Source organism: Eucyclogobius newberryi, unplaced genomic scaffold (genome assembly GCF_026437365.1).
Source record: "Eucyclogobius newberryi isolate DKJ021-1_F unplaced genomic scaffold, fEucNew1.0.hap1 SCAF_4, whole genome shotgun sequence".
Taxonomy (NCBI): domain Eukaryota; kingdom Metazoa; phylum Chordata; class Actinopteri; order Gobiiformes; family Gobiidae; genus Eucyclogobius; species Eucyclogobius newberryi.
This window is the reverse complement of record NW_027316056.1, coordinates 40,671,326-40,699,301: the sequence shown is the minus strand read 5'-3', so window position 1 is coordinate 40,699,301 and position 27,976 is coordinate 40,671,326. Positions and strand designations below refer to the sequence as shown.

Below are 27,976 nucleotides of genomic sequence, written 5' to 3'. Positions count from 1 at the left end.
AGTACTACATGTGTGTAAGTAGTACTACATGTGTGTGAGTAGTACTACATGTGTGTGAGTAGTACTACATGTGTGTAAGTAGTACTACATGTGTGTGAGTAGTACTACATGTGTGTAAGTAGTGTTATGTGTAGTACTATTTAAGATAAAAAGTCTGATTTAATTGACAACAAATGACATTAAAGCGGCGTTAGCGGCGATGATGGCTCCGCCTCCCGCGCGGCCATGTTTTCTGCTGCGTTTTGCGTCACCAACGACGCTCAGGAATTCACAGTTGATGATTGCGTCGTTTGCGACTCAAATAGTTGTTTTTCCTGACAAATTGCAAGATGAACGCAGACCTGAGCAGGGAGAAAGAGAGAGAGCCTCTGTGACCCGGCTGCACCCCTCCTCCCTGTAGAGATGCTAACGCTTTAGCGTCTGATGCTGTCGTGAAATGTGCCGCTGTTTCTATTTATTCGACATTTACGAGAATAAAGTCGCGGTTCAGAACAGAATCGTCTTAAATATTGACTAAAAATCAACCTCTGACCTCTGTTTGTGCAGGTGGACATGCCCGAAGCTCCTGATTGGCCGGTGACGCGCTCTGGACACGCCCGACTCTCCTGATTGGCCGGTGACACGCTCTGGACACGCCCGAAGCTCCTGGTTGGCCGATGCCGCGTTCCGGACACGCCCGACTCTTCTGACTGGCCGGTGCGGTGCGGAGGGTGGGCCCGACTCTCCTGATTGGCTGTTTGGGTGCAGGAGGCGGGCTCTGTGGCTGTCAGTCATCATGCCGCTCTTAAACCTGGCTCCGCCCTGTTCTGGGCCGGACAACTGCTCGTCCCAGAGCGAGTCCAAAGCTTATTGTTACTCAGCGCGGATCCGGAGCACGGTCCTGCAGGGCCTGCCCTTTGGGGGCGTGCCCACCGTGCTCGCCCTCGACTTCATGTGCTTCCTGGTACGCATCTCCTTTAATGTCTCGCCTCGTCTGTGCTTCATGGTACACGTCTCCTTTAATGTCTCGCCTCGTCTGTGCTTCCTGGTACGCGTCTCCTTTAATGTCTCGCCTCGTCTGTGCTTCATGGTACGCGTCTCCTTTAATGTCTCGCCTCGTTTGTGCTTCATGGTACGCGTCTCCTTTAATGTCACGCCTCGTCTGTGCTTCATGGTACGCGTCTCCTTTAATGTCTCGCCTCGTCTGTGCTTCCTGGTACGCGTCTCATTTAATGTCTCGCCTCGTCTGTGCTTCCTGGTACGCGTCTCCTTTAATGTCTCGCCTCGTTTGTGCTTCCTGGTACGCATTGCCTTTAATGTCTCGCCTCGTCTGTGCTTCCTGGTACGCGTCTCCTTTAATGTCACGCCTCGTTTGTGCTTCCTGGTACGCGTCTCCTTTAACGTCTCGCCTCGTTTGTGCTTCCTGGTACGCGTCTCCTTTAACGTCACGCCTCGTCTGTGCTTCCTGGTACGCGTCTCCTTTAATGTCTCGCCTCGTCTGTGCTTCCTGGTACGCGTCTCCTTTAATGTCGCGCCTCGTTTGTGCTTCCTGGTACCCGTCTCCTTTAATGTCACGCCTCGTTTGTGCTTCCTGGTACGCGTCTCCTTTAATGTCTCGCCTCGTCTGTGCTTCCTGGTACGCGTCTCCTTTAATGTCACGCCTCGTCTGTGCTTCCTGGTACGCGTCTCCTTTAATGTCACGCCTCGTCTGTGCTTCCTGGTACGCGTCTCATTTAATGTCACGCCTCGTCTGTGCTTCCTGGTACGCGTCTCATTTAATGTCTCGCCTCGTCTGTGCTTCCTGGTACGCGTCTCCTTTAATGTCTCGCCTCGTTTGTGCTTCCTGGTACGCGTCTCCTTTAATGTCACGCCTCGTTTGTGCTTCCTGGTACGCGTCTCATTTAATGTCACGCCTCGTTTGTGCTTCCTGGTACGCGTCTCCTTTAATGTCTCGCCTCGTCTGTGCTTCCTGGTACGCGTCTCCTTTAATGTCTCGCCTCGTCTGTGCTTCCTGGTACGCGTCTCATTTAATGTCACGCCTCGTTTGTGCTTCCTGGTACGCGTCTCCTTTAATGTCTCGCCTCGCCTGTGCTTCCTGGTACGCGTCTCCTTTAATGTCTCGCCTCGTCTGTGCTTCCTGGTACGCGTCTCCTTTAATGTCGCGCCTCGTCTGTGCTTCCTAGTACGCGTCTCCTTTAATGTCTCGCCTCATTTGTGCTTCCTGGTACGCGTCTCCTTTAATGTCTCGCCTCGTTTGTGCTTCCTGGTACGCGTCTCCTTTAATGTCTCGCCTCGTTTGTGCTTCCTGGTACGCGTCTCTTTTAATGTCACGCCTCGTCTGTGCTTCCTGGTACGCGTCTCCTTTAATGTCACGCCTCGTTTGTGCTTCCTGGTACGCGTCTCCTTTAATGTCGCGCCTCGTCTGTGCTTCATAGTACGCGTCTCCTTTAATGTCGCGCCTCGTCTGTGCTTCCTGGTACGCGTCTTCTTTAATGTCGCGCCTCGTTTGTGCTTCCTGGTATGCGTCTCCTTTAATGTCACGCCTCGTTTGTGCTTCCCGGTACGCGTCTCCTTTAATGTCGCGCCTCGTTTGTGCTTCCCGGTACGCGTCTCCTTTAATGTCGCGCCTCGTTTGTGCTTCCCGGTACGCGTCTCCTTTAATGTCACGCCTCGTCTGTGCTTCCCGGTACGCGTCTCCTTTAATGTCACGCCTCGTCTGTGCTTCCTGGTACGTGTCTCCTTTAATATCACGCCTCGTCTGTGCTTCCTGGTACGCGTCTCCTTTAATGTCGCGCCTCGTTTGTGCTTCCTGGTATGCGTCTCCTTTAATGTCACGCCTCGTTTGTGCTTCCCGGTACGCGTCTCCTTTAATGTCGCGCCTCGTTTGTGTTTCCTGGTACGCGTCTCCTTTAATGTCACGCCTCGTCTGTGCTTCCCGGTACGCGTCTCCTTTAATGTCACGCCTCGTCTGTGCTTCCTGGTACGTGTCTCCTTTAATGTCACGCCTCGTCTGTGCTTCCCGGTACGCGTCTCCTTTAATGTCACGCCTCGTCTGTGCTTCCTGGTATGCGTCTCCTTTAATGTCACGCCTCGTTTGTGCTTCCCGGTACGCGTCTCCTTTAATGTCGCGCCTCGTTTGTGTTTCCTGGTACGCGTCTCCTTTAATGTCACGCCTCGTCTGTGCTTCCCGGTACGCGTCTCCTTTAATGTCAAGCCTCGTCTGTGCTTCCTGGTACGTGTCTCCTTTAATGTCTCGCCTCGTCTGTGCTTCCTGGTACGCGTCTCCTTTAATGTCGCGCCTCGTTTGTGCTTCCTGGTACCCGTCTCCTTTAATGTCACGCCTCGTTTGTGCTTCCTGGTACGCGTCTCCTTTAATGTCTCGCCTCGTCTGTGCTTCCTGGTACGCGTCTCCTTTAATGTCACGCCTCGTCTGTGCTTCCTGGTACGCGTCTCCTTTAATGTCACGCCTCGTCTGTGCTTCCTGGTACGCGTCTCCTTTAATGTCACGCCTCGTCTGTGCTTCCTGGTACGCGTCTCCTTTAATGTCACGCCTCGTCTGTGCTTCCTGGTACGCGTCTCATTTAATGTCTCGCCTCGTCTGTGCTTCCTGGTACGCGTCTCCTTTAATGTCTCGCCTCGTTTGTGCTTCCTGGTACGCGTCTCCTTTAATGTCACGCCTCGTTTGTGCTTCCTGGTACGCGTCTCCTTTAATGTCACGCCTCGTTTGTGCTTCCTGGTACGCGTCTCCTTTAATGTCTCGCCTCGTCTGTGCTTCCTGGTACGCGTCTCCTTTAATGTCTCGCCTCGTCTGTGCTTCCTGGTACGCGTCTCATTTAATGTCACGCCTCGTTTGTGCTTCCTGGTACGCGTCTCCTTTAATGTCTCGCCTCGCCTGTGCTTCCTGGTACGCGTCTCCTTTAATGTCTCGCCTCGTCTGTGCTTCCTGGTACGCGTCTCCTTTAATGTCGCGCCTCGTCTGTGCTTCCTAGTACGCGTCTCCTTTAATGTCTCGCCTCATTTGTGCTTCCTGGTACGCGTCTCCTTTAATGTCTCGCCTCGTTTGTGCTTCCTGGTACGCGTCTCCTTTAATGTCTCGCCTCGTTTGTGCTTCCTGGTACGCGTCTCCTTTAATGTCACGCCTCGTTTGTGCTTCCTGGTACGCGTCTCCTTTAATGTCGCGCCTCGTCTGTGCTTCATAGTACGCGTCTCCTTTAATGTCGCGCCTCGTCTGTGCTTCCTGGTACGCGTCTTCTTTAATGTCGCGCCTCGTTTGTGCTTCCTGGTATGCGTCTCCTTTAATGTCACGCCTCGTTTGTGCTTCCCGGTACGCGTCTCCTTTAATGTCGCGCCTCGTTTGTGCTTCCCGGTACGCGTCACCTTTAATGTCGCGCCTCGTTTGTGCTTCCCGGTACGCGTCTCCTTTAATGTCACGCCTCGTCTGTGCTTCCCGGTACGCGTCTCCTTTAATGTCACGCCTCGTCTGTGCTTCCTGGTACGTGTCTCCTTTAATGTCACGCCTCGTTTGCAGGGTTTAACGTGACGTCACATGACGTCATTGTTCAGCTCGTTAATATGCTGAGTTTGAGCAAATGAAAGCAGAGTAAATGGTGGGAGGAGCCTATGGGGGAGATTGGCAGCCTTGGCTCCGTCAGTCTGCCCCAGGGCCACTGTGGCTGAGCTAGCTTTGAGTGAGCATGTTGTGAACCGCAGAGGGAGCGTGTCTTATGCAGATCCATGGCTCAAAGCTAATGCTAACTTTATTGTTGAATCCGGGTTTCTGTTTGCACTTCTTTCCCTTTTGTCTTCATTATATTTAAACCTTTTGTGATTTAAAGGTGCTGTTTAAAGGTGCTGTTTGTGTTTTAAAGGCGCTGTTTAAAGGTGCTGTTTGTGTTTTAAAGGCGCTGTTTAAAGGTGCTGTTTGTGTTTTAAAGGCGCTGTTTAAAGGTGCTGTTTGTGTTTTAAAGGTGCTGTTTGTGTTTTAAAGGCGCTGTTTAAAGGTGCTGTTTGTGTTTTAAAGGCGCTGTTTAAAGGTGCTGTTTGTGTTTTAAAGGTGCTGTTTAAAGGTGCTGTTTGTGTTTTAAAGGTGCTGTTTAAAGGTGCTGTTTGTGTTTTAAAGGTGCTGTTTAAAGGTGCTGTTTGTGTTTTAAAGGTGCTGTTTGTGATTTAAAGGTGCTGTTTGTGATTTAAAGGTGCTGTTTGTGTTTTAAAGGTGCTGTTTAAAGGTGCTGTTTGTGTTTTAAAGGTGCTGTTTGTGTTTTAAAGGTGCTGTTTAAAGGTGCTATATGTGTTTTAAAGGTGCTGTTTAAAGGTGCTGTTTGTGTTTTAAAGGTGCTGTTTGTGTTTTAAAGGTGCTGTTTAAAGGTGCTGTTTGTGTTTTAAAGGTGCTGTTTGTGTTTTAAAGGTGCTGTTTGTGTTTTAAAGGCGCTGTTTAAAGGTGCTGTTTGTGTTTTAAAGGTGCTGTTTAAAGGTGCTGTTTGTGTTTTAAAGGCGCTGTTTAAAGGTGCTGTTTGTGTTTTAAAGGCGCTGTTTAAAGGTGCTGTTTGTGTTTTAAAGGTGCTGTTTAAAGGTGCTGTTTGTGTTTTAAAGGTGCTGTTTAAAGGTGCTGTTTGTGTTTTAAAGGCGCTGTTTAAAGGTGCTGTTTGTGTTTTAAAGGTGCTGCTGTTCGTGTTTTCCATCCTGCGTAAAGTGGCGTGGGATTACGGTCGCCTGGCGCTGGTCACGGACGCAGACAGGTGAGGGCGTCGCCGTCTCTTTACGCCGGGATTTGTCACGAGCCGGAACAGAATGTACTGTTGGATTTGTGATGCTAACGTGGCGCTAAAGCGACGCTAAAGCTAACGTTGTGTCCTGTCTGACGAAGGCTGCCGATGACGAGTCGCGTTGGAGACGGGAAAGTGTAGTACGTCCTGACGCCGCGAGTTTGACACTAATGTCGTGTTCAATAATTGTGCTTTGAGTTTGAAACATGTCGACTTTGATCCAAAATAATATTAATATTATTAATATGAATGACTCTTCTTCCAGCGTGAGAACGAGAGACATCAGCGCCACTTAAATAAAGAAACATGAAACAGGGCTAAACCTGGACTAAACCAGGGCTAAACCTGGACTAAACCAGGGCTAAACCTGGACTAAACCAGGGCTAAACCAGGGCTAAACCAGGGCTAAACCAGGACTAAACCAGGGCTAAACCAGGACTAAACCAGGGCTAAACCAGGGCTAAACCTGGACTAACCCAGGGCTAAACCTGGACTAACCCAGGGCTAAACCTGGACTAAACCTGGACTAAACCAGGGCTAAACCAGGGCTAAACCTGGACTAAACCTGGACTAGACCTGGACTAAACCAGGGCTAAACCTGGACTAACCCAGGGCTAAACCTGGACTAAACCAGGGCTAAACCAGGGCTAAACCTGGACTAACCCAGGGCTAAACCTGGACTAAACCAGAACTAAACCTGGACTAAACCTGGATCTACTTCATGGCTTTTGTAAAGTGTGTCATGTGAATCGTTTCTTGTTGTGGCTCTAATGTCTCTCCGTGTTTGACTTGTGTGTGATGCTAACAGCGCTAACATGCTAACATTTGTGGATCCAATGCTTCTAACTTTATTCAAACTCAGCCGACGACGAGAGCGAGAGAACTATGAGCCGGTGAAAAGGTAAAAGGTCAAATGAAGGACCTCGTGTTTGTGACCCGTGACGTGTTAGCGTGTTAGCTAACCCTCATCAGCCTCCGGAAACAGCGGCGTGTGACGTGTTAGCGTGTTAGCTAACCCTCATCAGCCTCTGGAAACAGCGGAGTGTGACGTGTTAGCGCGTTAGCTAACCCTCATCAGCCTCCGGAAACAGCGGCGTGTGACGTGTTAGCGTGTTAGCTAACCCTCATCAGCCTCCGGAAACAGTGGAGTGTGACGTGTTAGCGTGTTAGCTAACCCTCATCAGCCTCTGGAAACAGCGGAGTGTGACGTGTTAGCGCGTTAGCTAACTTCTGTTAGCCCAGGGAACCGCCGAGTCAAAATGAAGACCTTCTGTAGCAGTGGTTCTCAAACTATTCACACCAGGAAGGAACCCTCCGAGTACCACCAGGTGTAAACCAGGTCTAGACCAGGTGTAAACCGGGTGTGAACCAGGTGTAAACCAGGTGGAAACCAGGTCTAGACCGGGTGTGAACCAGGTGTAAACCGGGTGTGAACCAGGTGTAAACCGGGTGTGAACCAGGTGTAAACCGGGTGTAAACCAAGTGTGAACCGGGTGTAAACCAGGTCTAGACCAGGTGTAAACCAGGTGTAAACCAGGTCTAGACCAGGTCTAAACCAGGTGTGAACCAGGTGTAAACCAGGTGTAAACCAGGTCTAGACCAGGTCTAAACCAGGTGTGAACCAGGTGTAAACCAGGTGTGAACCAGGTGTAAACCAGGTCTAGACCCGGTGTAAACCAGGTGTAAACCAGGTCTAAACCAGGTCTAAACCAGGTGTGAACCAGGTGTAAACCAGGTGCAAACCAGGTCTAAACCAGGTGTGAAATAGGTGTAAACCAGGTCTAAACCAGGTGTAAACCAGGTGTGAACCAGGTGTAAACGAGCTGTGAACCAGGTGTGAAATAGGTGTAAACCAGGTCTAAACCAGGTGTAAACCAGGTGTGAACCAGGTGTAAACGAGCTGTGAACCAGGTCTAAACCAGGTGTAAACGAGGTGTGAACCAGGTCTAAACCAGGTGTAAACCAGGTCTAAACCAGGTGTAAACCAGGTGTGAACCAGGTGTAAACCAGGTCTAAACCAGGTGTAAACCAGGTGTGAACCAGGTGTAAACGAGGTGTGAACCAGGTCTAAACCAATCAATGACAAACATGTGACTTTTAAGCAGACTTTCCGCGCACCACAGTTTGAGAAACACTGTTCCATAGGTTTTAGACTGTGTGAATTTGCAGTGAAATGTTTGGGGACTACATTACCCATGAGCCTTTGTGGATTGTGGTGTGAAATCTGCCTGACAACATGAAATAAATTTTATTTCCATCAGAAATATGGACCAAACCATGACTAAACTAGGACAAAACCAGGTCTAAACAGGACTAAACAGGTCTAAACCAGGACTAAACAGGTCTAAATCAGGAATAAACCAGGACTTAACGGGACTAAACAGGTCTAAAAAGGTCTAAAGAGGACTAAACAGGATTAAACAGGTTCAAACCAGGACTAAATCAGGACTAAACCAGGACTAAACAGGACTAAACCAGGACTAAACAGGATTAAATAGGACTAAACCAGGTCTAAACCAGACTAAATAGGACTAAACCAGGTCTAAACAGGACTACACTGGGTCCAGGCCCATTAAAGGGCGGAGTCTCGTCCTCGTTGTCATGGTTATCTTCTGTTGTTGACAGCGTGGCGTCGGCGATGCACTCGGAGACTCCAGATCGATACGAGCGTCTCACGTCCGTCTCCAGCTCCGTCGACTTCGAGCAGCGAGACAACGTGAGGACACACGTCTCTTTACCTTTCACCCAGGACACACACGTCTCTTTACCTTTCACCCAGGACACACACGTCTCTTTACCTTTCACCCAGGACACACACGTCTCTTTACCTTTCACCCAGGACACACACGTCTCTTTACCTTTCACCCAGGACACACACGTCTCTTTACCTTTCACCCAGGACACACACGTCTCTTTACCTCTTGTCCCCTCGCCCCCTCGTCTCCTCGTCCCCTCGTCTCCTCGTGCCCTCAATTTCTTGTCCACTCGTCCTCTCGTCTCCTCAGAGGAAACACATAAGTTTATTTCTGTGACAAATCAACAGCATTTTTTATTTTTATTCCAGGGTTTCTGTTCATGGTTGACGGCCATTTTCAGAATAAAGTGAGTATCTCCTCCTCTGACGCGCCTCCTCTCCTCTTCCTCCTCTGCTCGTCTCCTCTTCTGACTCGTCTCCTTTCTTCCTCCTCTGTTCCTCCTCCTCTCCTCCTCCTCAGCCCCTCTTCCTCTGCTCCTCAGCTCCTCTTCCTCTCCTCCTCAGCTCCTCCTCCTCTCCTCCTCCTCAGCTCCTCTTCCTCTCCTCCTCAGCTCCTCCTCCTCTCCTCCTCAGCTCCTCCTCCTCTCCTCCTCCTCAGCTCCTCTGCTCCTCTTCCTCTCCTCCTCTCCTCCTCCTCCTCAGCGCCTCCTCTGCTCCTCATCCTCTTCAACTCCTCTTCCTCCTCTCCTCCTCCTCCTCCTCTACTCCTCTGACGCGCCTCCTCTGTGTCGCAGAGACGAGGAGATCCGTGAGAAGTGTGGTGAGGATGCGGTGCATTACCTGTCCTTCCAGAGGCACATCATTGGTCTGCTGGTGGTGGTGGGTGTTCTCTCTGTCGGGATCGTTCTGCCCGTCAACTTCTCTGGAGACCTGCTCGGTGAGACTCCGCCCCCCTGCTGTGTGTGTGTGTGTGTGTGTGTGAGAGAGAGACTCCGCCCCCCTGCTGTGTGTGTGTGTGTGTGTGTGTGAGACTCCGCCCCCCTGCTGTGTGTGTGTGTGTGAGAGACTCCGCCCCCCTGCTGTGTGTGTGTGTGTGTGTGAGACTCCGCCCCCCTGCTGTGTGTGTGTTTGTGTGTGTGTGTGTGAGACTCCGCCCCCTGCTGTGTGTGTGAGAGAAACTCCGCCCCCCTGCTGTGTGTGTGTGAGTCTCCGCCCCCCTGCTGTGTGTGTGAGACTCCGCCCCCTGCTGTGTGTGTGAGAGACTCCGCCCCCCTGCTGTGTGTGTGAGAGACTCCGCCCTCCTGCTGTGTGTGTGTGAGACTCCGCCCCCTGCTGTGTGTGTGTGAGACTCCGCCCCCTGTGGGTGACCCGCACAGAGAAAGAGTGACCACGAGCGGAAAGACGACTGGACTTACACGTCGAGCCTTAGCAACGCAAAGCTAGCGTAGCACGTTGGCGACACAAAGCTAGTGTAGCACGTTAGCATCAGCTGTTTCCTGTTTATGGCCGCACGGCACTCGCTTTGTCAAGAGCCACAATCTGATGTTTCCAGGTCATAATTCGTCTGACATTAGCATTAGCATTAGCATGACATAAAGAGAGGTTCAAACGTAAAGGCTTTAGCCACTTTACTACGACTTTACTACTACTTTTCTACTACTTTTCTACTACTTTTCAACTACTTTACTACCACTTTACTACTACTTTAATACTACTTTAATACTACTTTAATACTACTTTTCTGTATAAATGTATTCTCTCATTCTTGAACGTTTGGATTCTTTATAATACTTAAGAGCCGTAAGTCTCAGCCGTAGCCCCGCCTCCTCCCGTGACCGTGAACTCTAAAGTGTCTTAGCGGCTAACGGTGTGTTTGGTGTTCAGTCCGAATTCTGAGCGCCGAAGCGTTCCTGTACATGGGATCCCCCGGCCCGCCGTCCAAAGAAGGTACAGCCGGGTCCCACGCAGTCCCCAAAGTGTGCAGAGCCCGTAGGACCCGTAGATGGCCCCAAAGTGTGCAGAGCCCGTAGGACCCGTAGATGGCCCCAAAGTGTGCAGAGCGTGTGCAGAGCCCGTAGGACCCGTAGATGGCCCCAAAGTGTGCAGAGCCCGTAGGACCCCGTAGATGGCCCCAAAGTGTGCAGAGCCCGTAGGACCTGTAGGACCCGTAGATGGCCCTAGAGTGTGCAGAGCCCGTAGGACCCGTAGGACACGTAGATGGCCCTAGAGTGTGCAGACCCCGTAGAACCTTTAGGACCTGTAGGATCCGTAGGACCTTTAGGACCCGTAGGACCTTTAGGACCCGTAGGACCTGTAGGACCCGTATGACCTTTTGGACCTGTAGGACCCGTAGGACCTTTAGGACCCGTAGGACCTTTAGGACCCGTATGACCTTTTGGACCTGTAGGACCCGTAGGACCTTTAGGACCCGTAGGACCTGTAGATGGCGCTGCAGCGTCTCGTTTAGCGTGTTATGCTAACAGAGCGGGTCAAACATCTCCACATGTCGATGAAACATCACGTTCCTCTGTTAGTGACGTCGTGAAGTTAACGTGACGTAAACGGTGAAAGCCACGCCCCTTCTGTTCCCCCTGGTCCCGCCCCTTCTTTGTGATCTTTGTGTTCCCATTTCTCTTTCTCTTTGTGTTGTTGTTGTTTCTTTTTAAATGTTGTCATAAAAAATAGAAAAGATGAATTTATGTGTCTAAAATTGTCAAGTTTTTAGTCTTTTTTGTGTCGTTAATACCGTATTTTCTGGACTATAAGTCGCACCCCGGCCAAAACTATGAAAAAGACTTATAGTCGGTAGAATACGGTAACCAGCCCTAGTTTCTCGTTGTGACCCGTTGCCATGGCTTCAGAAGCTGATGATTCTTCTCTTTCCAGAAAACAACGCCTACAGTTTCGGGCGGACCACCATAGCCAACCTCAAGTCCGGGTGAGTTAAAGCTGCACTACGTACAAAGCTGCACTACGTACACAGGCTCTGAGGGAAATGTCCCGCAGTGGGACATTATAAACCCAGTGGAAAGTTACATCATGTGGTTTACCCCAAAGTGATGAGGAAGGGTCTAATGTTAGACCTATATATTTCACATATTATAAATGTATTTAACATATTATTATTACATATATTATTACATTTATAATAATATACATTATAATATTATATACATTTAAAATACTATATACATTTATAATAATATACATTATAATATTATACATTTATAATATTATATACATTTTTAATAATATACATTATAACATGATATACATCTATAATATTATATACATTATAATACATTATAACATGATATACATCTATAATATTATATACATTATAATACATTATAACATGATATACATCTATAATATTATATACATTATAAAATTATATACATTTAAAATACTATATACATTTATAATAATATATAGTTACAATAATATACATTATAATATTATACATCATAATATATACATTTATAATCTTATATACATTATATACATTATAACATGATATACATTATAACATGATATACATTATAACATGATATACATTATAACATGATATACATTATAATATTATATACATTATATACATTATAATATTATATACATTATAACATGATATACATTATAATATTATATACATTATATACATTATAAAATGATATACATTATAATACATTATAATATTATATACATTATAACATGATATACATCTATAATAGTATATACATTATAATATTATATACATTATAACATGATATACATTATAATATTATATACATTATAACATGATATACATTATAACTCCTTCAGGACGAACCTGCTGTGGCTCCACACGTCCTTCGCCTTCATGTATTTGCTCCTGACCGTTTACAGCATGAGACGCCACACGTCCAAGATGCACTACAAGGAGGACGACCTGGTGAGCAGCATGTGACCACACAACATGTGACCATACAACATGTGACCACACAACATGTGACCACACAACATGTGACCACAACATGTGACCACACAACATGTGACCATACAACATGTGACCACACAACATGTGACCACACAACATGTGACCACAACATGTGACCACACAACATGTGACCATACAACATGTGACCACACAACATGTGACCACACATGTGACCACACAACATGTGACCACACATGTGACCACACAACATGTGACCATACAACATGTGACCACACAACATGTGACCACACAACATGTGACCACAACATGTGACCACACATGTGACCACACAACATGTGACCATACAACATGTGACCATACAACATGTGACCACACAACATGTGACCACACAACATGTGACCATACAACATGTGACCACACAACATGTGACCACACAACATGTGACCACACATGTGACCACACAACATGTGACCATACAACATGTGACCACACAACATGTGACCACACAACATGTGACCACAACATGTGACCACACAACATGTGACCATACAACATGTGACCACACAACATGTGACCACACATGTGACCACACAACATGTGACCATACAACATGTGACCACACAACATGTGACCACACAACACGTGACCACAACATGTGACCACACATGTGACCACACAACATGTGACCATACAACATGTGACCATACAACATGTGACCACACAACATGTGACCACACAACATGTGACCACACGACATGTGACCACACGACATGTGACCACACGACATGTGACCACACAACATGTGACCACAACATGTGACCACACATGTGACCACACAACATGTGACCATACAACATGTGACCACACAACATGTGACCACACAACATGTGACCACACAACATGTGACCACAACATGTGACCACACATGTGACCACACAACATGTGACCATACAACATGTGACCACACAACATGTGACCACACAACATGTGACCACAACATGTGACCACACAACATGTGACCACACAACATGTGACCATACAACATGTGACCACACAACATGTGACCACAACATGTGACCACACAACATGTGACCACACAACATGTGACCATGACATGTGACCACGACATGTGACCACACAACATGTGACCACACAACATGTGACCACACAACATGTGACCACACAACATGTGACCACACAACATGTGACCACACACCTGGCTCTTTGCTCTTCTGATGATATTTGAATGTGTCTTTTTCAGGTCAAACGCACTTTGTTCATAAACGGCATTTCCAAATACGCCGAAGAGTCTCAGATCAAACAGCATTTTGAGTAAGACTCTTTTTATGACTCATCATGTGATTATGTCACACGTGTTCTCAAGGGCCTCACACACATGTGATTATGTCACACGTGTTCTCAAGGGCCTCACACACATGTGATTATGTCACACGTGTTCTCAAGGGCCTCACACACATGTGATTATGTCACACGTGTTCTCAAGGGCCTCACACACATGTGATTATGTCACACGTGTTCTCAAGGGCCTCACACACATGTGATTATGTCACACGTGTTCTCAAGGGCCTCACACACATGTGATTATGTCACACATGTTCTCAAGGGCCTCACACACATGTGATTATGTCACACGTGTTCTCAAGGGCCTCACACACATGTGATTATGTCACACGTGTTCTCAAGGGCCTCACACACATGTGATTATGTCACACATGTTCTCAAGGGCCTCACACACATGTGATTATGTCACACGTGTTCTCAAGGGCCTCACAAACACCATGTCCCAGATGTAGAGCTCCGGAGGTCACTTTGTGTTCAACTCTAAACTATGAACTCTGAACTCTGAAACTCTGAACTCGTGTTCCAGAACAGAAGCCACACATTCTCTCATCAGGTTTGGTGTTAGTGCTCCCTCTACTGGCAGCCGTGGGAATTAGAACGGGAAAACAAACAAAAGCTAGCTTGCCCTGACACGCTCCAGAGCTACAACTCTGGGAAACTGGAAACAGAGTGTTTTTGTGAGGCTCAGAGAAGGAGAATAGCTGTATTTGTATTTTGCAGTACTAGTACAAGTACTTCTGGGTTTGCAGGCAGGCGTATGAGAACTGCATCGTTCTGGAGGCGCGGATCTGTTACAACGTGGCCAGACTCATGTCCCTGAACGCCGAGCGCAAGAAGACCGAGCGCAGCAAGAAGTTCTTCACCGACCTCATGGCCAAAGAGCATGTGCCCACCATGATCAACCCCAAACCCTGTGGTCACCTGTGCTGCTGCGCCATCACGGGCTGCGAGGAGGTGAGGGCCACTTCAGGGGCCGCTTCAGGGGCCGCTTCAGAGCCGCTTCAGGGGCCGCTTCAGGGGCCGCTTCAGAGCCGCTTCAGGGGCCGCTTCAGAGACCTGGTTTAGACCTGGTTTAGTCCTGCTTTAGTCCTGCTTTAGACCTGGTTTAGCCCTGGTTTAGCCCTGGTTTAGTCCTGGTTTAGACCTGGTTTAGACCTGCTTTAGTCCTGCTTTAGTGCTGCTTTAGTGCTGGTTTAGCCCTGGTTTAGCCCTGGTTTAGTCCTGGTTTAGTCCTGGTTTAGCCCTGGTTTAGTCCTGGTTTAGCCCTGGTTTAGCCCTGGTTTAGCCCTGGTTTAGTCCTGGTTTAGCCCTGGTTTAGCCCTGGTTTAGCCCTGGTTTAGTCCTGGTTTAGCCCTGGTTTAGACCTGGTTTAGCCCTGGTTTAGACATGGTTTAGCCGTTTTTTAATCCTGGTTTAGCCCTGGTTTAGCCCTGGTTTAGTTCTGGTTTATCCCTTTTTTAATCCTGGTTTAGTCCTGGTTTAGCCCTGGTTTAGACCTGGTTTAGCCCTGGTTTAGCCCTGGTTTAGTTCTGGTTTAGCCCTTTTTTAATCCTGGTTTAGTCCTGGTTTAGCCCTGGTTTAGCCCTGGTTTAGTCCTTGTTTAGCCCTCGTGGTTTAGCCCTGGTTTAGTCCTGGTTTAGTCCTGGTTTAGTCCTGGTTTAGCCCTGGTTTAGCCCTGGTTTAGCCCTGGTTTAGCCCTGGTTTAGTCCTGGTTTAGACCTGGTTTAGACCTGCTTTAGTCCTGCTTTAGTGCTGCTTTAGTGCTGGTTTAGCCCTGGTTTAGCCCTGGTTTAGTCCTGGTTTAGCCCTGGTTTAGCCCTGGTTTAGTCCTGGTTTAGTCCTGGTTTAGCCCTGGTTTAGCCCTGGTTTAGCCCTGGTTTAGTCCTGGTTTAGCCCTGGTTTAGCCCTGGTTTAGCCCTGGTTTAGTCCTGGTTTAGCCCTGGTTTAGACCTGGTTTAGCCCTGGTTTAGCCCTGGTTTAGCCCTGGTTTAGCCCTGGTTTAGTCCTGGTTTAGCCCTGGTTTAGACCTGGTTTAGACCTGGTTTAGCCGTTTTTTAATCCTGGTTTAGCCCTGGTTTAGCCCTGGTTTAGTTCTGGTTTAGCCCTTTTTTAATCCTGGTTTAGTCCTGGTTTAGCCCTGGTTTAGCCCTGGTTTAGCCCTGGTTTAGTTCTGGTTTAGCCCTTTTTTAATCCTGGTTTAGTCCTGGTTTAGCCCTGGTTTAGCCCTGGTTTAGCCCTGGTTTAGTTCTGGTTTAGCCCTTTTTTAATCCTGGTTTAGTCCTGGTTTAGCCCTGGTTTAGCCCTGGTTTAGCCCTGGTTTAGTCCTGGTTTAGCCCTGGTTTAGACCTGGTTTAGCCCTGGTTTAGCCCTGGTTTAGCCCTGGTTTAGCCCTGGTTTAGTCCTGGTTTAGCCCTGGTTTAGACCTGGTTTAGCCCTGGTTTAGACCTGGTTTAGCCGTTTTTTAATCCTGGTTTAGCCCTGGTTTAGCCCTGGTTTAGTTCTGGTTTAGCCCTTTTTTAATCCTGGTTTAGTCCTGGTTTAGCCCTGGTTTAGACCTGGTTTAGCCCTGGTTTAGCCCTGGTTTAGTCCTTGTTTAGCCCTCGTGGTTTAGCCCTGGTTTAGTCCTGGTTTAGTCCTGGTTTAGCCCTGGTTTAGTCCTTGTTTAGCCCTCGTGGTTTAGCCCTGGTTTAGTCCTGGTTTAGTCCTGGTTTAGTCCTGGTTTAGCCCTGGTTTAGCCCTGGTTTAGTCCTTGTTTAGCCCTCGTGGTTTAGCCCTGGTTTAGTCCTGGTTTAGTCCTGGTTTAGCCCTGGTTTAGCCCTGGTTTAGCCCTGGTTTAGCCCTGGTTTAGCCCTGGTTTAGCCCTGGTTTAGCCCTGGTTTAGCCCTGGTTTAGCCCTGCTTCAGAGGTGTAATTCCCCGTGTGTCCTGCAGGAGGAGGCCGTGAGCTTCTACACAAAGCGTGAGGCGAAGCTGAAGGAGGAATACAGGAAGGAGAAGGAGAAGGTTCACACCAAACCTCTGGGAATGGCCTTCGTCACCTTCCAGAACGAAGCCATGACCGCCGTGTGAGTCTCCCTCTCCCCAGACGCTTCCACCACACGCTTCCTCTGTCCTCCAGCTCCCCAGACGCTTCCTCTGTCCAAATGAATAATTGACTAAATGTTTTATTTAGATTTAGTTTTTTTTCTTTTTGATTATCTTGATAACAATATTCTGACAGTATTTGTACTTGTATTTGCAGTATCCTGAAGGACTTTAATGCGTGTCAGGTTCAGGGCTGCATGTGTTATATTCAGACAGTATTTGAAGTATTTGTACTTGTATTTGCAGTATCCTGAAGGACTTTAATGCGTGTCAGGTTCAGGGCTGCATGTGTCGTCAGGAGCCGCGCTCGTCTCAGTTCAGTGAAGTTCTCCACGTTTACAACTGGAGCGTCACGTACGCGCCGGATCCTCAGAACGTGCGCTGGTAAACGCTCTTCCTCGCCCTCTTCCCCTTCCTCTTCCTCGCCCTCTTCCCCTTCCTCACCCTCTTCCCCTTCCTCTTCCTCACCCTCTTCCCCTTCCTCTTCCTCACCCTCTTCCCCTTCCTCTTCCTCACCCTCTTCCCCTTCCTCTTCCTCACCCTCTTCCCTTTCCTTATCCTCGCCCTCTTCCCCTTCTTCTTCCTCGCCCTCTTCCTCACCCTCTTCCCCTTCCTCCTCCTCACCCTCTTCCCCTTCCTCTTCATCACCCTCTTCCCCTTCCTCACCCTCTTCCCCTTCCTCTTCCTCACCCTCTTCCCCTTCCTCCTCCTCACCCTCTTCCCCTTCCTCTTCATCACCCTCTTCCCCTTCCTCGCACTCGCCCTCTTCCCCTTCCTCCTCCTCCTCTTCCTCACCCTTGGTGACGCTCCTCTTCTTCCTCTTCCTCACTGACGCTCTCCTCTTCCTCACTGACGCTCTCCTCTTCCTCGCTGACGCTCCTACTCTTCCTCCCTCTCACTGACGCTCTTCCTCGCTGACGCTCCTCCTCTTCCTCGCTGACGCTCCTCCTCTTCCTCGCTGACGCTCCTCCTCCTCGCTGACGCTCCTCCTCCTCCTCGCTGACGCTCCTCCTCCCCCTCGCTGACGCTCCTCCTCTTCCTCGCTGACGCTCCTACTCTTCCTCCCTCTCACTGACGCTCTTCCTCGCTGACGCTCCTCCTCTTCCTCGCTGACGCTCCTCCTCCCCCTCACTGACGCTCCTCCTCTTCCTCGCTGACGCTCCTCCTCCTCGCTGACGCTCCTCCTCCCCCTCACTGACGCTCCTCCTCTTCCTCGCTGACGCTCCTCCTCTTCCTCGCTGACGCTCCTCCTCCTCGCTGACGCTCCTCCTCCCCCTCACTGACGCTCCTCCTCTTCCTCGCTGACGCTCCTCCTCCTCCTCCTCGCTGACGCTCCTCCTCCTCGCTGACGCTCCTCCTCCCCCTCACTGACGCTCCTCCTCTTCCTCGCTGACGCTCCTCTTCCTCCCCCTCACTGACGCTCCTCCTCTTCCTCGCTGACGCTCCTCCTCATCCTCGCTGACACTCTTCCTCGCTGACGCTCCTCCTCCCCCTCACTGACGCTCCTCCTCTTCCTCGCTGACGCTCCTCCTCCTCGCTGACGCTCCTCCTCCTCCTCGCTGACGCTCCTCCTCCCCCTCACTGATGCTCCTCCACTTCCTCGCTGACGCTCCTCCTCCTCCCCCTCACTGACGCTCCTCCTCTTCCTCGCTGACGCTCCTCCTCCTCCTCCTCGCTGACGCTCCTCCTCCCCCTCACTGACGCTCCTCCTCTTCCTCGCTGACGCTCCTCCTCCTCGCTGACGCTCCTCCCTCTTCCTCGCTGACGCTCCTCCTCCCCCTCACTGACGCTCCACTTCCTCGCTGACGCTCCTCCTCCTCGCTGACGTTCCTCCTCCTCGCTGACGCTCCTCCTCTTCCTCGCTGACGCTCCTCCTCCCCCTCACTGACGCTCCACTTCCTCGCTGACGCTCCTCCTCCTCGCTGACGCTCCTCCTCCTCCCCCTCACTGACGCTCCTCCTCTTCCTCGCTGACGCTCCTCCTCCCCCTCACTGACGCTCCACTTCCTCGCTGACGCTCCTCCTCCTCGCTGACGCTCCTCCTCCTCCCCCTCACTGACGCTCCTCCTCTTCCTCGCTGACGCTCCTCCTCCTCGCTGACGCTCCTCCTCCCCCTCACTGACGCTCCTCCTCTTCCTCGCTGACGCTCCTCCTCCTCCTCGCTGACGCTCCTCCTCTCTGCTCAGGGAGAACCTGTCATTGGGCGGGGTCTCGTGGTGGATCCGCTGCTTCATCATAAACGTGATCTTGTTCCTGCTGCTCTTCTTCCTCACCACTCCGGCCATCATCATCTCCACCATGGACAAGTTCAACGTCACCAAACCTGTGGAGTACCTCAACGTGAGTACCACGTGTTCCACAGGCTCCGCCTTCTGTGTCTGCACACCTAACTTTAACTCCTCCTCTTTCTGCTCCTCTTTCTGCTCCTCTTTCTGCTCCTCCTCCTCCCCCTCCTCCTCCTTCTCCTCCTTCTCCTCCTCAGAACCCCATCGTGACTCAGTTCTTCCCCACTCTGCTGCTCTGGGCCTTCTCTGCTCTGCTGCCCACCATCGTCTACTACTCCGCCTTCTTCGAGGCTCACTGGACCAGGTAACGCTACTAGTACTTCTACTACTACTACTACTACTACTACTACTACTAGTACTACTAGTACTACTACTAGTAGTACTACTAGTACTACTACTACGTACTACTACTACTACTATTAGTAGTACTACTAGTACTACTAGTAGTACTACTACTACTAGTACTACTACTACGTACTACTACTACTACTACTACTAGTACTACTAGTACTACTACTACGTACTACTACTACTACTACTACTACTACTGAGATTACTTCAGTAATACGCTACAGGATACCAAACGTTAGTGTTTCGATTATTGTCGGACGTGTTGCTGTTCCTCGACGAAAGCGTTAAATTGAGCGATTCAGCGATGTCTCCATCTCCGAGTGACTTGCTTTTTGTTTGCTCAACGCCGGGACTGGAACCCCAAACCTTTAGTCAGGGCGTGGCCGTGAACGCGCTGACCTGGTGTGTTCTCCGCAGGTCCGGAGAGAACCGCACGACGATGCACAAATGCTACACGTTCCTGATCTTCATGGTTCTGCTGCTGCCGTCTCTGGGGCTCAGCAGGTCGGACGCTCTTCCGGCACGTTCCACACTTCCTGTCGCAGGTGAAACGTCTCTCATTGGTTCCTCTCTCCGTCTCGTTTCAGTCTGGACGTGTTCTTTCGATGGCTGTTCGACAAGAAGTTTCTGGCCGACGCTAAAGTTCGATTTGAGTGAGTTTTGAACCACAGATAAAGGCTGTGTTCCTCCTCCCCTCTTCCTTCCCCGTCCTCCCCATCTTCTTCCCCCTCTTCCTCGTCCTCTTCCCCGTCCTCTTCCTCCCCCTCTTCCCCGTCCTCCCCATCTTCCTCCCCCTCTTCCTTTTCTTCCCCCTCTTCCTTGCCCTCTTCCTCGCCCTCTTCCTCGCCCTCTTCCCCGTCCTCCCCCTCTTGCTCCCCCTCTTCCTCTTCCTTCCCCTCTTCCCCTTCCCCTTCCTCTTCCTCCCCCTCTTCCCCGTCCTCCCCATCTTCCTCCCCCTCTTCCTTTTCTTCCCCCTCTTCCTCGCCCTCTTCCTCTTCCCCGTCCTCCCCCTCTTGCTCCCCCTCTTCCCCGTCCTCCCCCTCTTGCTCCCCCTCTTCCCCTTCCTCCCCCTCTTCCTCCCCCTCCTCTTCCCCTTCCTCTTCCTCCCCCTCCTCTTCCCCTTCCTCTTCCTTCCCCTCTTCCTCTTTCTCACCCTCTTCCCCGTCCTCCCCATCTTCCTCCCCCTGTTCCTTTTCTTTCCCCTTTTCATCGCCCTCTTTCCCTTCCTCGCCCTCTTCCTCGTCCTCTTCCCCGTCCTCCCCCTCTTCCCCTTCCTCCCCCTCTTCCCCTTCCTCCCCCTCTTCCTCTTCCTCCCCCTCTTCCTCTTCCCCTTCCTCCCCCTCTTCCTCTTCCTCCCCCTCTTCCCCTTCCTCTTCCTCCCCCTCTTCCCCTTCCTCTTCCCCTTCCTCTTCCTATTCCTCCCCCTCTTCCTCCCCCTCTTCCTCTTCCTCCCCCTCTTCCCCTTCCTCTTCCTCCCCCTCTTCCCCTTCCTAATAATAATAATAATAATAATAACTTTTATTTATATAGCGCTTTTCAGTGACCCAAAGACGCTGAACATAATAAAAAAGGGGGGGTATTTACAGACAGGGGGGACAACACGTACAGAACACATTAATATACAGATAAAATGAACAAGACAGAAGAAGTAGAGAGAAAAAGATGGGGATGTAACAGGGGGTAGAAGAGGAGGCAATGGGGTAGAGGAGGCTAGGGGTAGGGGAGGTCATAGGCTTGGGTGAAGAGGTATGTTTTTAGGCGGGATTTGAATGTTGTGAGTGAGGGAGAGTGGCGGACAGGTTGGGGGAGGGAGTTCCAGAGTCGGGGTGCTGTTCGGGAGAATGCTCTGTCGCCAAAAGTTTTGAGTCGGGATGTTGGTGCAGCCAGGGTGAGAGAGGAGGAGGATCGGAGAGCTCGGGAGGGGCGGTGGGGGATGAGGAGGTCAGACAGGTAGGGGGGGGCAAGGTGGTGAAGAGCTTTGAAGGTGAGGAGGAGTATTTTAAAGTTTATGCGCTGCTTGATGGGGAGCCAATGGAGAGAGCGGAGAACGGGAGTGATGTGATCACGGGACCGGGTGTGGGTGAGGAGGCGGGTGTGGGTGAGGAGGCGGGCAGCGGAGTTTTGGACCATTTGGAGTCTGTGGAGGGAATGGGAGGAGATGCCAGTGAGGAGGGAGTTGCAGTAGTCGAGGCGGGAGGAGATGAAGGCATGGATGAGGGATTCAGCAGCGGGGAGGGTGAGGCAGTGTCGGATTTTGGCGATGCGGCGGAGGTGGAAGTATGAGGTCTTGACGATGTGGCTGACATGGGGAGTGAAGGAGAGGGTGGGGTCCATGATGACACCGAGATTGCGTACCAGGGTAGAGGGGGTGATGGTCGAGGTGTCGATGCTGAGTGAAAAGGGACCAGTTTTATTGAGAGTGGATTTGGTGCCAATGAGGAGGAGCTCTGTTTTGTCACTGTTCAGTTTGAGCAAGTTGAGAGTGAGCCATGATTTTATTGTAGAGATGCAGGCTTCGATGTGGCTGAGGGGAGGGTGTGGGTGTGGGTGTGGGTGAGGGGAGGGTGTGGGTGTGGGTGAGGGGAGGGTGTGGGTGTGGGTGAGGGGAGGGTTTTGGGTGGATTTGGTGGTGAGGTATATCTGGGTGTCGTCAGCGTAGCAGTGAAAGTCCAGGTTCAGTTGGCGGAGGATGTGACCAAGGGGGAAGATGCCCTCTTCCTCTTCCTCCCCCTCTTCCTCCCCCTCTTCCTCCCCCTCTTCCTCCCCCTCTTCCTCCCCCTCTTCCCCTTCCTCCCCCTCTTCCTCTTCCTCCCCCTCTTCCCCTTCCTCTTCCTCCCCCTCTTCCCCTTCCTCCCCCTCTTCCTCTTCCTCCCCCTCTTCCCCTTCCTCTTCCTCTTCCTCCCCCTCTTCCTCTTCCTCCCCCTCTTCCCCTTCCTCCCCCTCTTCCCCTTCCTCTTCCTCTTCCTCCCCCTCCCTTGTTCGTTATTGCTCATGACGTTGTGAGTCGCGTGAAGCTTTAACTCTGCGGTGCGTTCAGGTGCGTCTTCCTGCCGGACAACGGCGCCTTCTTCGTGAACTACGTGATCACCTCGGCATTCATCGGAAACGCCATGGACCTGCTGCGGATCCCGGGCCTCATGATGTACATGATCCGCCTGTCGCTGGCCCGCTCCGCCGCCGACCGCCGCAACGTCAAGCGGGTGAGCACACCGAACGGACACGCCCTCACTCGGGTGTAACACCTTCACTCGATCCACAAAATGTAGACCACAAAAAGGTCTACATGAGACAGGACACACCCCTGACATGCTCCTCAGACATGACGGGTGACATGACGGGTGACAGAACACACCCCTAACGTGCTCCTCAGACATGACGGGTGAGAGGACACACCCCTGACGTGCTCCTCAGACATGACGGGTGACAGGACACACCCCTGACGTGCTCCTCAGACATGACGGGTGACAGGACACACCCCTGACATGCTCCTCAGACATGACGGGTGACAGGACACACCCCTGACGTGCTCCTCAGACATGACGGGTGAGAGGACACACCCCTGACGTGCTCCTCAGACATGACGGGTGAGAGGACACACCCCTGACGTGCTCCTCAGACATGACGGGTGAGAGGACACACCCCTGACGTGCTCCTCAGACATGACGGGTGAGAGGACACACCCCTGACGTGCTCCTCAGACATGACGGGTGAGAGGACACACCCCTGACGTGCTCCTCAGACATGACGGGTGAGAGGACACACCCCTGACGTGCTCCTCAGACATGACGGGTGAGAGGACACACCCCTGACGTGCTCCTCAGACATGACGGGTGACAGGACACACCCCTGACGTGCTCCTCAGACATGACGGGTGGTTCTCGTCTGCAGCATCAGGCCTACGAGTTCCAGTTCGGAGCAGCCTACGCCTGGATGATGAACGTCTTCACTGTGGTCATGGCCTACAGCATCACCTGCCCCATCATCGTGCCCTTCGGTCAGTACCACCTTCTCTTCATCCTCTGACCCTCTCTAAAACTCTCTGAACCTCTCTGATCCTCTCTGGCCCTCTCTAACCCCCTCTCTAACCCCCTCTCTGTCCCTCTCTGTCCCTCTGTCCCTCTCTGACCCTCTCTGACCCCCTCTCTAACCCTCTCTGACCCCCTCTCTGACCCTCTTTGACCCCCTCTCTAACCCCCTCTCTAACCCCCTCTCTAACCCCCTCTCTAACCCCCTCTCTAACCCCCTCTCTGTCCCTCTGTCCCTCTCTGACCCTCTCTGACCCCCTCTCTAACCCTCTCTGACCTCCTCTCTGACCCTCTTTGACCCCCTTTCTAACCCTTTCTAACCCTCTCTGACCCTCAGGCCTGATGTACATGCTGTTGAAACACCTGGTGGACAGGTACAACATGTACTATGCGTACCTGCCGTCCAAGCTGGATAAGAAGATCCACTCTGGGGCCGTGACGCAGGTGGTGGCCGCGCCCATCCTCTGCCTCTTCTGGCTGCTCTTCTTCTCCACCGTCAGGACAGGTACGGTTCAGCCAATCACACGCTCCGAAGGGCGGGGAAAAGGCCACTGTGAACACTGTGAACGCTGCGAAATGCATTATTACAACAGCAGAGGGCGCCAGAGCGGCCCATTTATTTACCTTTATTTAACCAGGAAGAAGTCATGGAAACCTCTTTGGTCAGCACTAGATCATATAGGGAATCGGACAGGAAGTTACGAAATACAGGATGGCGGCGCTCTCGCCCAAATCACTTGCGGTTCACCATTAGCTCCACCTGGTGGTGAGGGAGGGACATTTACTGTCTCGCTGTAACAACATATCAGACGTGTCGGCCTGATGGTCAGAGACACGATGGTCAGAGACACGATGATCAGACACACGATGGTCAGACACACGATGGTCAGAGACACGATGATCAGACACACGATGGTCAGAGACACGATGGTCAGACACACGATGGTCAGACACACGATGGTCAGACACACGATGGTCAGAGACACGATGGTCAAACACACGATGGTCAGACACACGATGGTCAGACACACGATGGTCAGAGACACGATGATCAGAGACACGATGGTCAGACACACGATGGTCAGACACACGATGGTCAGAGACACGGTTCGATTCCTGCAGGAGCTTTATTATCTCGAGTTTAAAACATTTTTGCACAGTCTAGTTTGTTTTGGGATGAGTTGGCTGCACTTATGCTAATACAAGCCCTGGTATAAACTAGTTCTAACCAAACAAAGTGAAGCTAAAACTTAGGGTTAGGTTTAGGGTTAAACCCAGACCCGGTTAGGGTTAGGTTAGGGTCAGGGGTTAGGGTTTAGGGTCAGGGGTTAGGGTTAAGGTTAGGGTCAGGGTTTAGGGTCAGGAGTTAGGGGTTAAGGTTAGGGTCAGGGTTTAGGGTCAGGAGTTAGGGTTAAGGTTAGGGTCAGGGGTTAAGGTTAGGGTTAAACCCAGACCCATGGGAGTAAATGATTCCCTCAGCTGTAACAGTGGGACCGGTCTTGGTCGCCGCCATCTTGGATTTCGTAACTTCCGTCCTGATTCCCTGTATGATCTAGTGCTGACCAAACCTCTTTTACAAGGACAAACCCAGGTCTAAAGCAGCTCAAGACTAGATAAACCAGGACTAAAAGCTAAACCAGGGCTAAACCAGGACTAAACCAGGACTAAACCAGGGCTAAACCAGGGCTAAACCAGGGCTAAACCAGGACTAAACCAGGACTAAACCAGGGCTAAACCAGGGCTAAACCAGGACTAAACCAGGACTAAACCAGGACTAAACCAGGGCTAAACCAGGACTAAAAGCTAAAAAAGGGCTAAACCAGGACTAAACCAGGACTAAAAACTAAACAAGGGCTAAACCAGGACTAAACCAGAACTAAACCAGGACTAAAAGCTAAACCATGCCTAAACCAGGACTAAAAGCTAAACCAGGGCTAAACCGGCTAAACCAGGGCTAAACCAGGACTAAACCAGGACTAAACCAGTTCTAAACCAGGACTAAACCAGGTCTAAACCAGGACTAAACCAGGACTAAACCCAGGCTAAACTAGTCTCTCTCGTCTTCGCTGGCCTCAGGTTTCGAGACCCCGACGTCCATGTTCACTCTGGTGGTCCTGATCATCACCATCGTCGTGTGTTTGTCCCACGTCTGCTTTGGACACTTCAAGTACCTCAGCGCTCACAACTACAAGGTATGAGCTCCAAATACTCCAAATACTGCTACTGTTCTGTGTGTTGCATACTCTGCATCTGAACCTCCCGGTGTTTTCAGATCGACACTAAAGAGGCCGAGGTGGAGACGGTGGAGAACGGGCGACCGGCTCGGCCCACCACGTCCCCGACCACCAAGGTCCAGGTCAGTCACAGCCCTAAGTCCCCCGCTCTGCTACAACGCTAATGCTAAGACCACGGGCATGACGGGTGACAGGACACACCCCTGACGTGCTCCTCAGACATGACGGGTGACAGGACACACCCCTGACGTGCTCCTCAGACATGACGGGTGACAGGACACACCCCTGACGTGCTCCTCAGACATGACGGGTGACAGGACACACCCCTGACGTGCTCCTTAGACATGACGGGTGACAGGACACACCCCTGGCGTGCTCCTCAGACATGACGGGTGACAGGACACACCCCTGACGTGCTCCTCAGACATGACGGGTGTCAGGACACACCCCTGACGTGCTCCTCAGACATGACGGGTGACAGGACACACCCCTGACGTGCTCCTCAGACATGACGGGTGACAGGACACACCCCTGGCGTGCTCCTCAGACATGACGGGTGACACGACACACCCCTGACGTGCTCCTCAGACATGACGGGTGTCAGGACACACCCCTGACGTGCTCCTCAGACATGACGGGTGACAGGACACACCCCTGAAGTGCTCCTCAGACATGACGGGTGACAGGACACACCCCTGACGTGCTCCTCAGACATGACGGGTGACAGGACACACCCCTGAAGTGCTCCTCAGACATGACGGGTGACAGGACACACACCTGACGTGCTCCTCAGACATGACGGGTGACAGGACACACCCCTGACGTGCTCCTCAGACATGACGGGTGACAGGACACACCCCTGACGTGCTCCTCAGACATGACGGGTGACAGGAGACACCCCTGACGTGCTCCTCAGACATGACGGGTGACAGGACACACCCCTGACGTGCTCCTCAGACATGACGGGAGACAGGACACACCCCTGACGTGCTCCTCAGACATGACGGGTGACAGGATCACACCCCTGACGTACTCCTCAGACATGACGGGTGACAGGAAACACCCCTGACGTGCTCCTCAGACATGACGGGTGACAGGACACACCCCTGACGTGCTCCTCAGACATGACGGGTGACAGGACACACCCCTGACGTGCTCCTCAGACATGACGGGTAACAGGACACACCCCTGACGTGCTCCTCAGACATGACGGGTGACAGGACACACCCCTGACGTGCTCCTCAGACATGACGGGTAACAGGACACACCCCTGGCGTGCTCCTCAGACATGACGGGTGACAGGACACACACCTGACGTGCTCCTCAGACATGACGGGTGACAGGACACACCCCTGAAGTGCTCCTCAGACATGACGGGTGACAGGACACACACCTGACGTGCTCCTCAGACATGACGGGTGACAGGACACACCCCTGACGTGCTCCTCAGACATGACGGGTGACAGGACACACCCCTGACGTGCTCCTCAGACATGACGGGTGACAGAAGACACCCCTGACGTGCTCCTCAGACATGACGGGTGACAGGACACACCCCTGACGTGCTCCTCAGACATGACGGGTGACAGGACACACCCCTGACGTGCTCCTCAGACATGACGGGTGACAGGACACACCCCTGACGTGCTCCTCAGACATGACGGGTGACAGGATCACACCCCTGACGTACTCCTCAGACATGACGGGTGACAGGAAACACCCCTGACGTGCTCCTCAGACATGACGGGTGACAGGACACACCCCTGACGTGCTCCTCAGACATGACGGGTAACAGGACACACCCCTGACGTGCTCCTCAGACATGACGGGTAACAGGACACACCCCTGACGTGCTCCTCAGACATGACCAAAGCCACACATGTCCAGATGCTTCTGAAGCGTCACTGACCGTTGTGTTTCTTCCCCTCGCAGCCCGGGCTGACGCTGCAGCAGCAGTCCTACATCGCTCAGGTGCTCCAGGACCCGGGGTCGGACGAGCCGGGGTCGGGCAGCTGCGAGGACGACCGAGGCTCCTCGCAGGACGACGACGTCGTCAACGCCAACAACTCCATCAACAGCATCAACGAGGCCGACTTCCAATCCGGCGAGGACAGCCTGATCGCCAACGAGGTCCGCCACTGACACGAGCCAGCGAGAGGGGAGGGGCCACGCGGGGAGGAGCCCGGGGTGAGGGGAGAGGACGCCGCCGACCTCGGACTGGAGATGGTGCCGCTGCCTCAAGCCCCAGAGCCGACTCAGGCCCC

General features: G+C 51.7%; 1 protein-coding gene across 4 annotated transcripts; it reads left to right on the top strand.

Moving 5' to 3' along the window:
• The first annotated feature begins 559 nt into the window (after positions 1-559).
• On the top strand, positions 560-27,976 carry LOC140377374 (CSC1-like protein 2). Of its 4 annotated transcripts, XM_072462762.1 has the most exons (22): positions 560-943; positions 5,635-5,714; positions 8,367-8,457; positions 8,806-8,843; positions 9,231-9,373; positions 10,321-10,383; positions 11,323-11,374; positions 12,259-12,367; positions 13,635-13,705; positions 14,485-14,689; positions 16,666-16,799; positions 17,065-17,202; positions 19,004-19,157; positions 19,300-19,406; positions 19,871-19,957; positions 20,041-20,106; positions 22,491-22,653; positions 23,342-23,447; positions 23,816-23,983; positions 25,555-25,670; positions 25,751-25,834; positions 27,645-27,976. In XM_072462762.1, exons 1-22 carry the CDS (start codon positions 776-778, stop codon positions 27,852-27,854), a joined length of 2,553 nt encoding a protein of 850 aa, XP_072318863.1. In that variant the 5' UTR covers positions 560-775; the 3' UTR covers positions 27,855-27,976. The 4 variants fall into 4 exon arrangements, with proteins under 4 accessions (XP_072318863.1, XP_072318864.1, XP_072318865.1 ...); XM_072462763.1 differs by lacking the exon at positions 10,321-10,383 and having other exon boundaries at positions 562-943; positions 27,645-27,975; XM_072462764.1 differs by lacking the exons at positions 560-943; positions 5,635-5,714 and adding an exon at positions 6,439-6,642.

Excerpts from the sequence above, each read along its gene's own strand:
- LOC140377374 (XM_072462762.1), top strand. The coding sequence starts at position 776 with ATGCCGCTCTTAAACCTGGCTCCGCCCTGTTCTGGGCCGGACAACTGC. Across the intron at positions 9,374-10,320 it reads CTTCTCTGGAGACCTGCTCG|TCCGAATTCTGAGCGCCGAA; the intron begins GTGAGACTCCGC and ends TTTGGTGTTCAG. Across the intron at positions 11,375-12,258 it reads ATAGCCAACCTCAAGTCCGG|GACGAACCTGCTGTGGCTCC; the intron begins GTGAGTTAAAGC and ends TAACTCCTTCAG.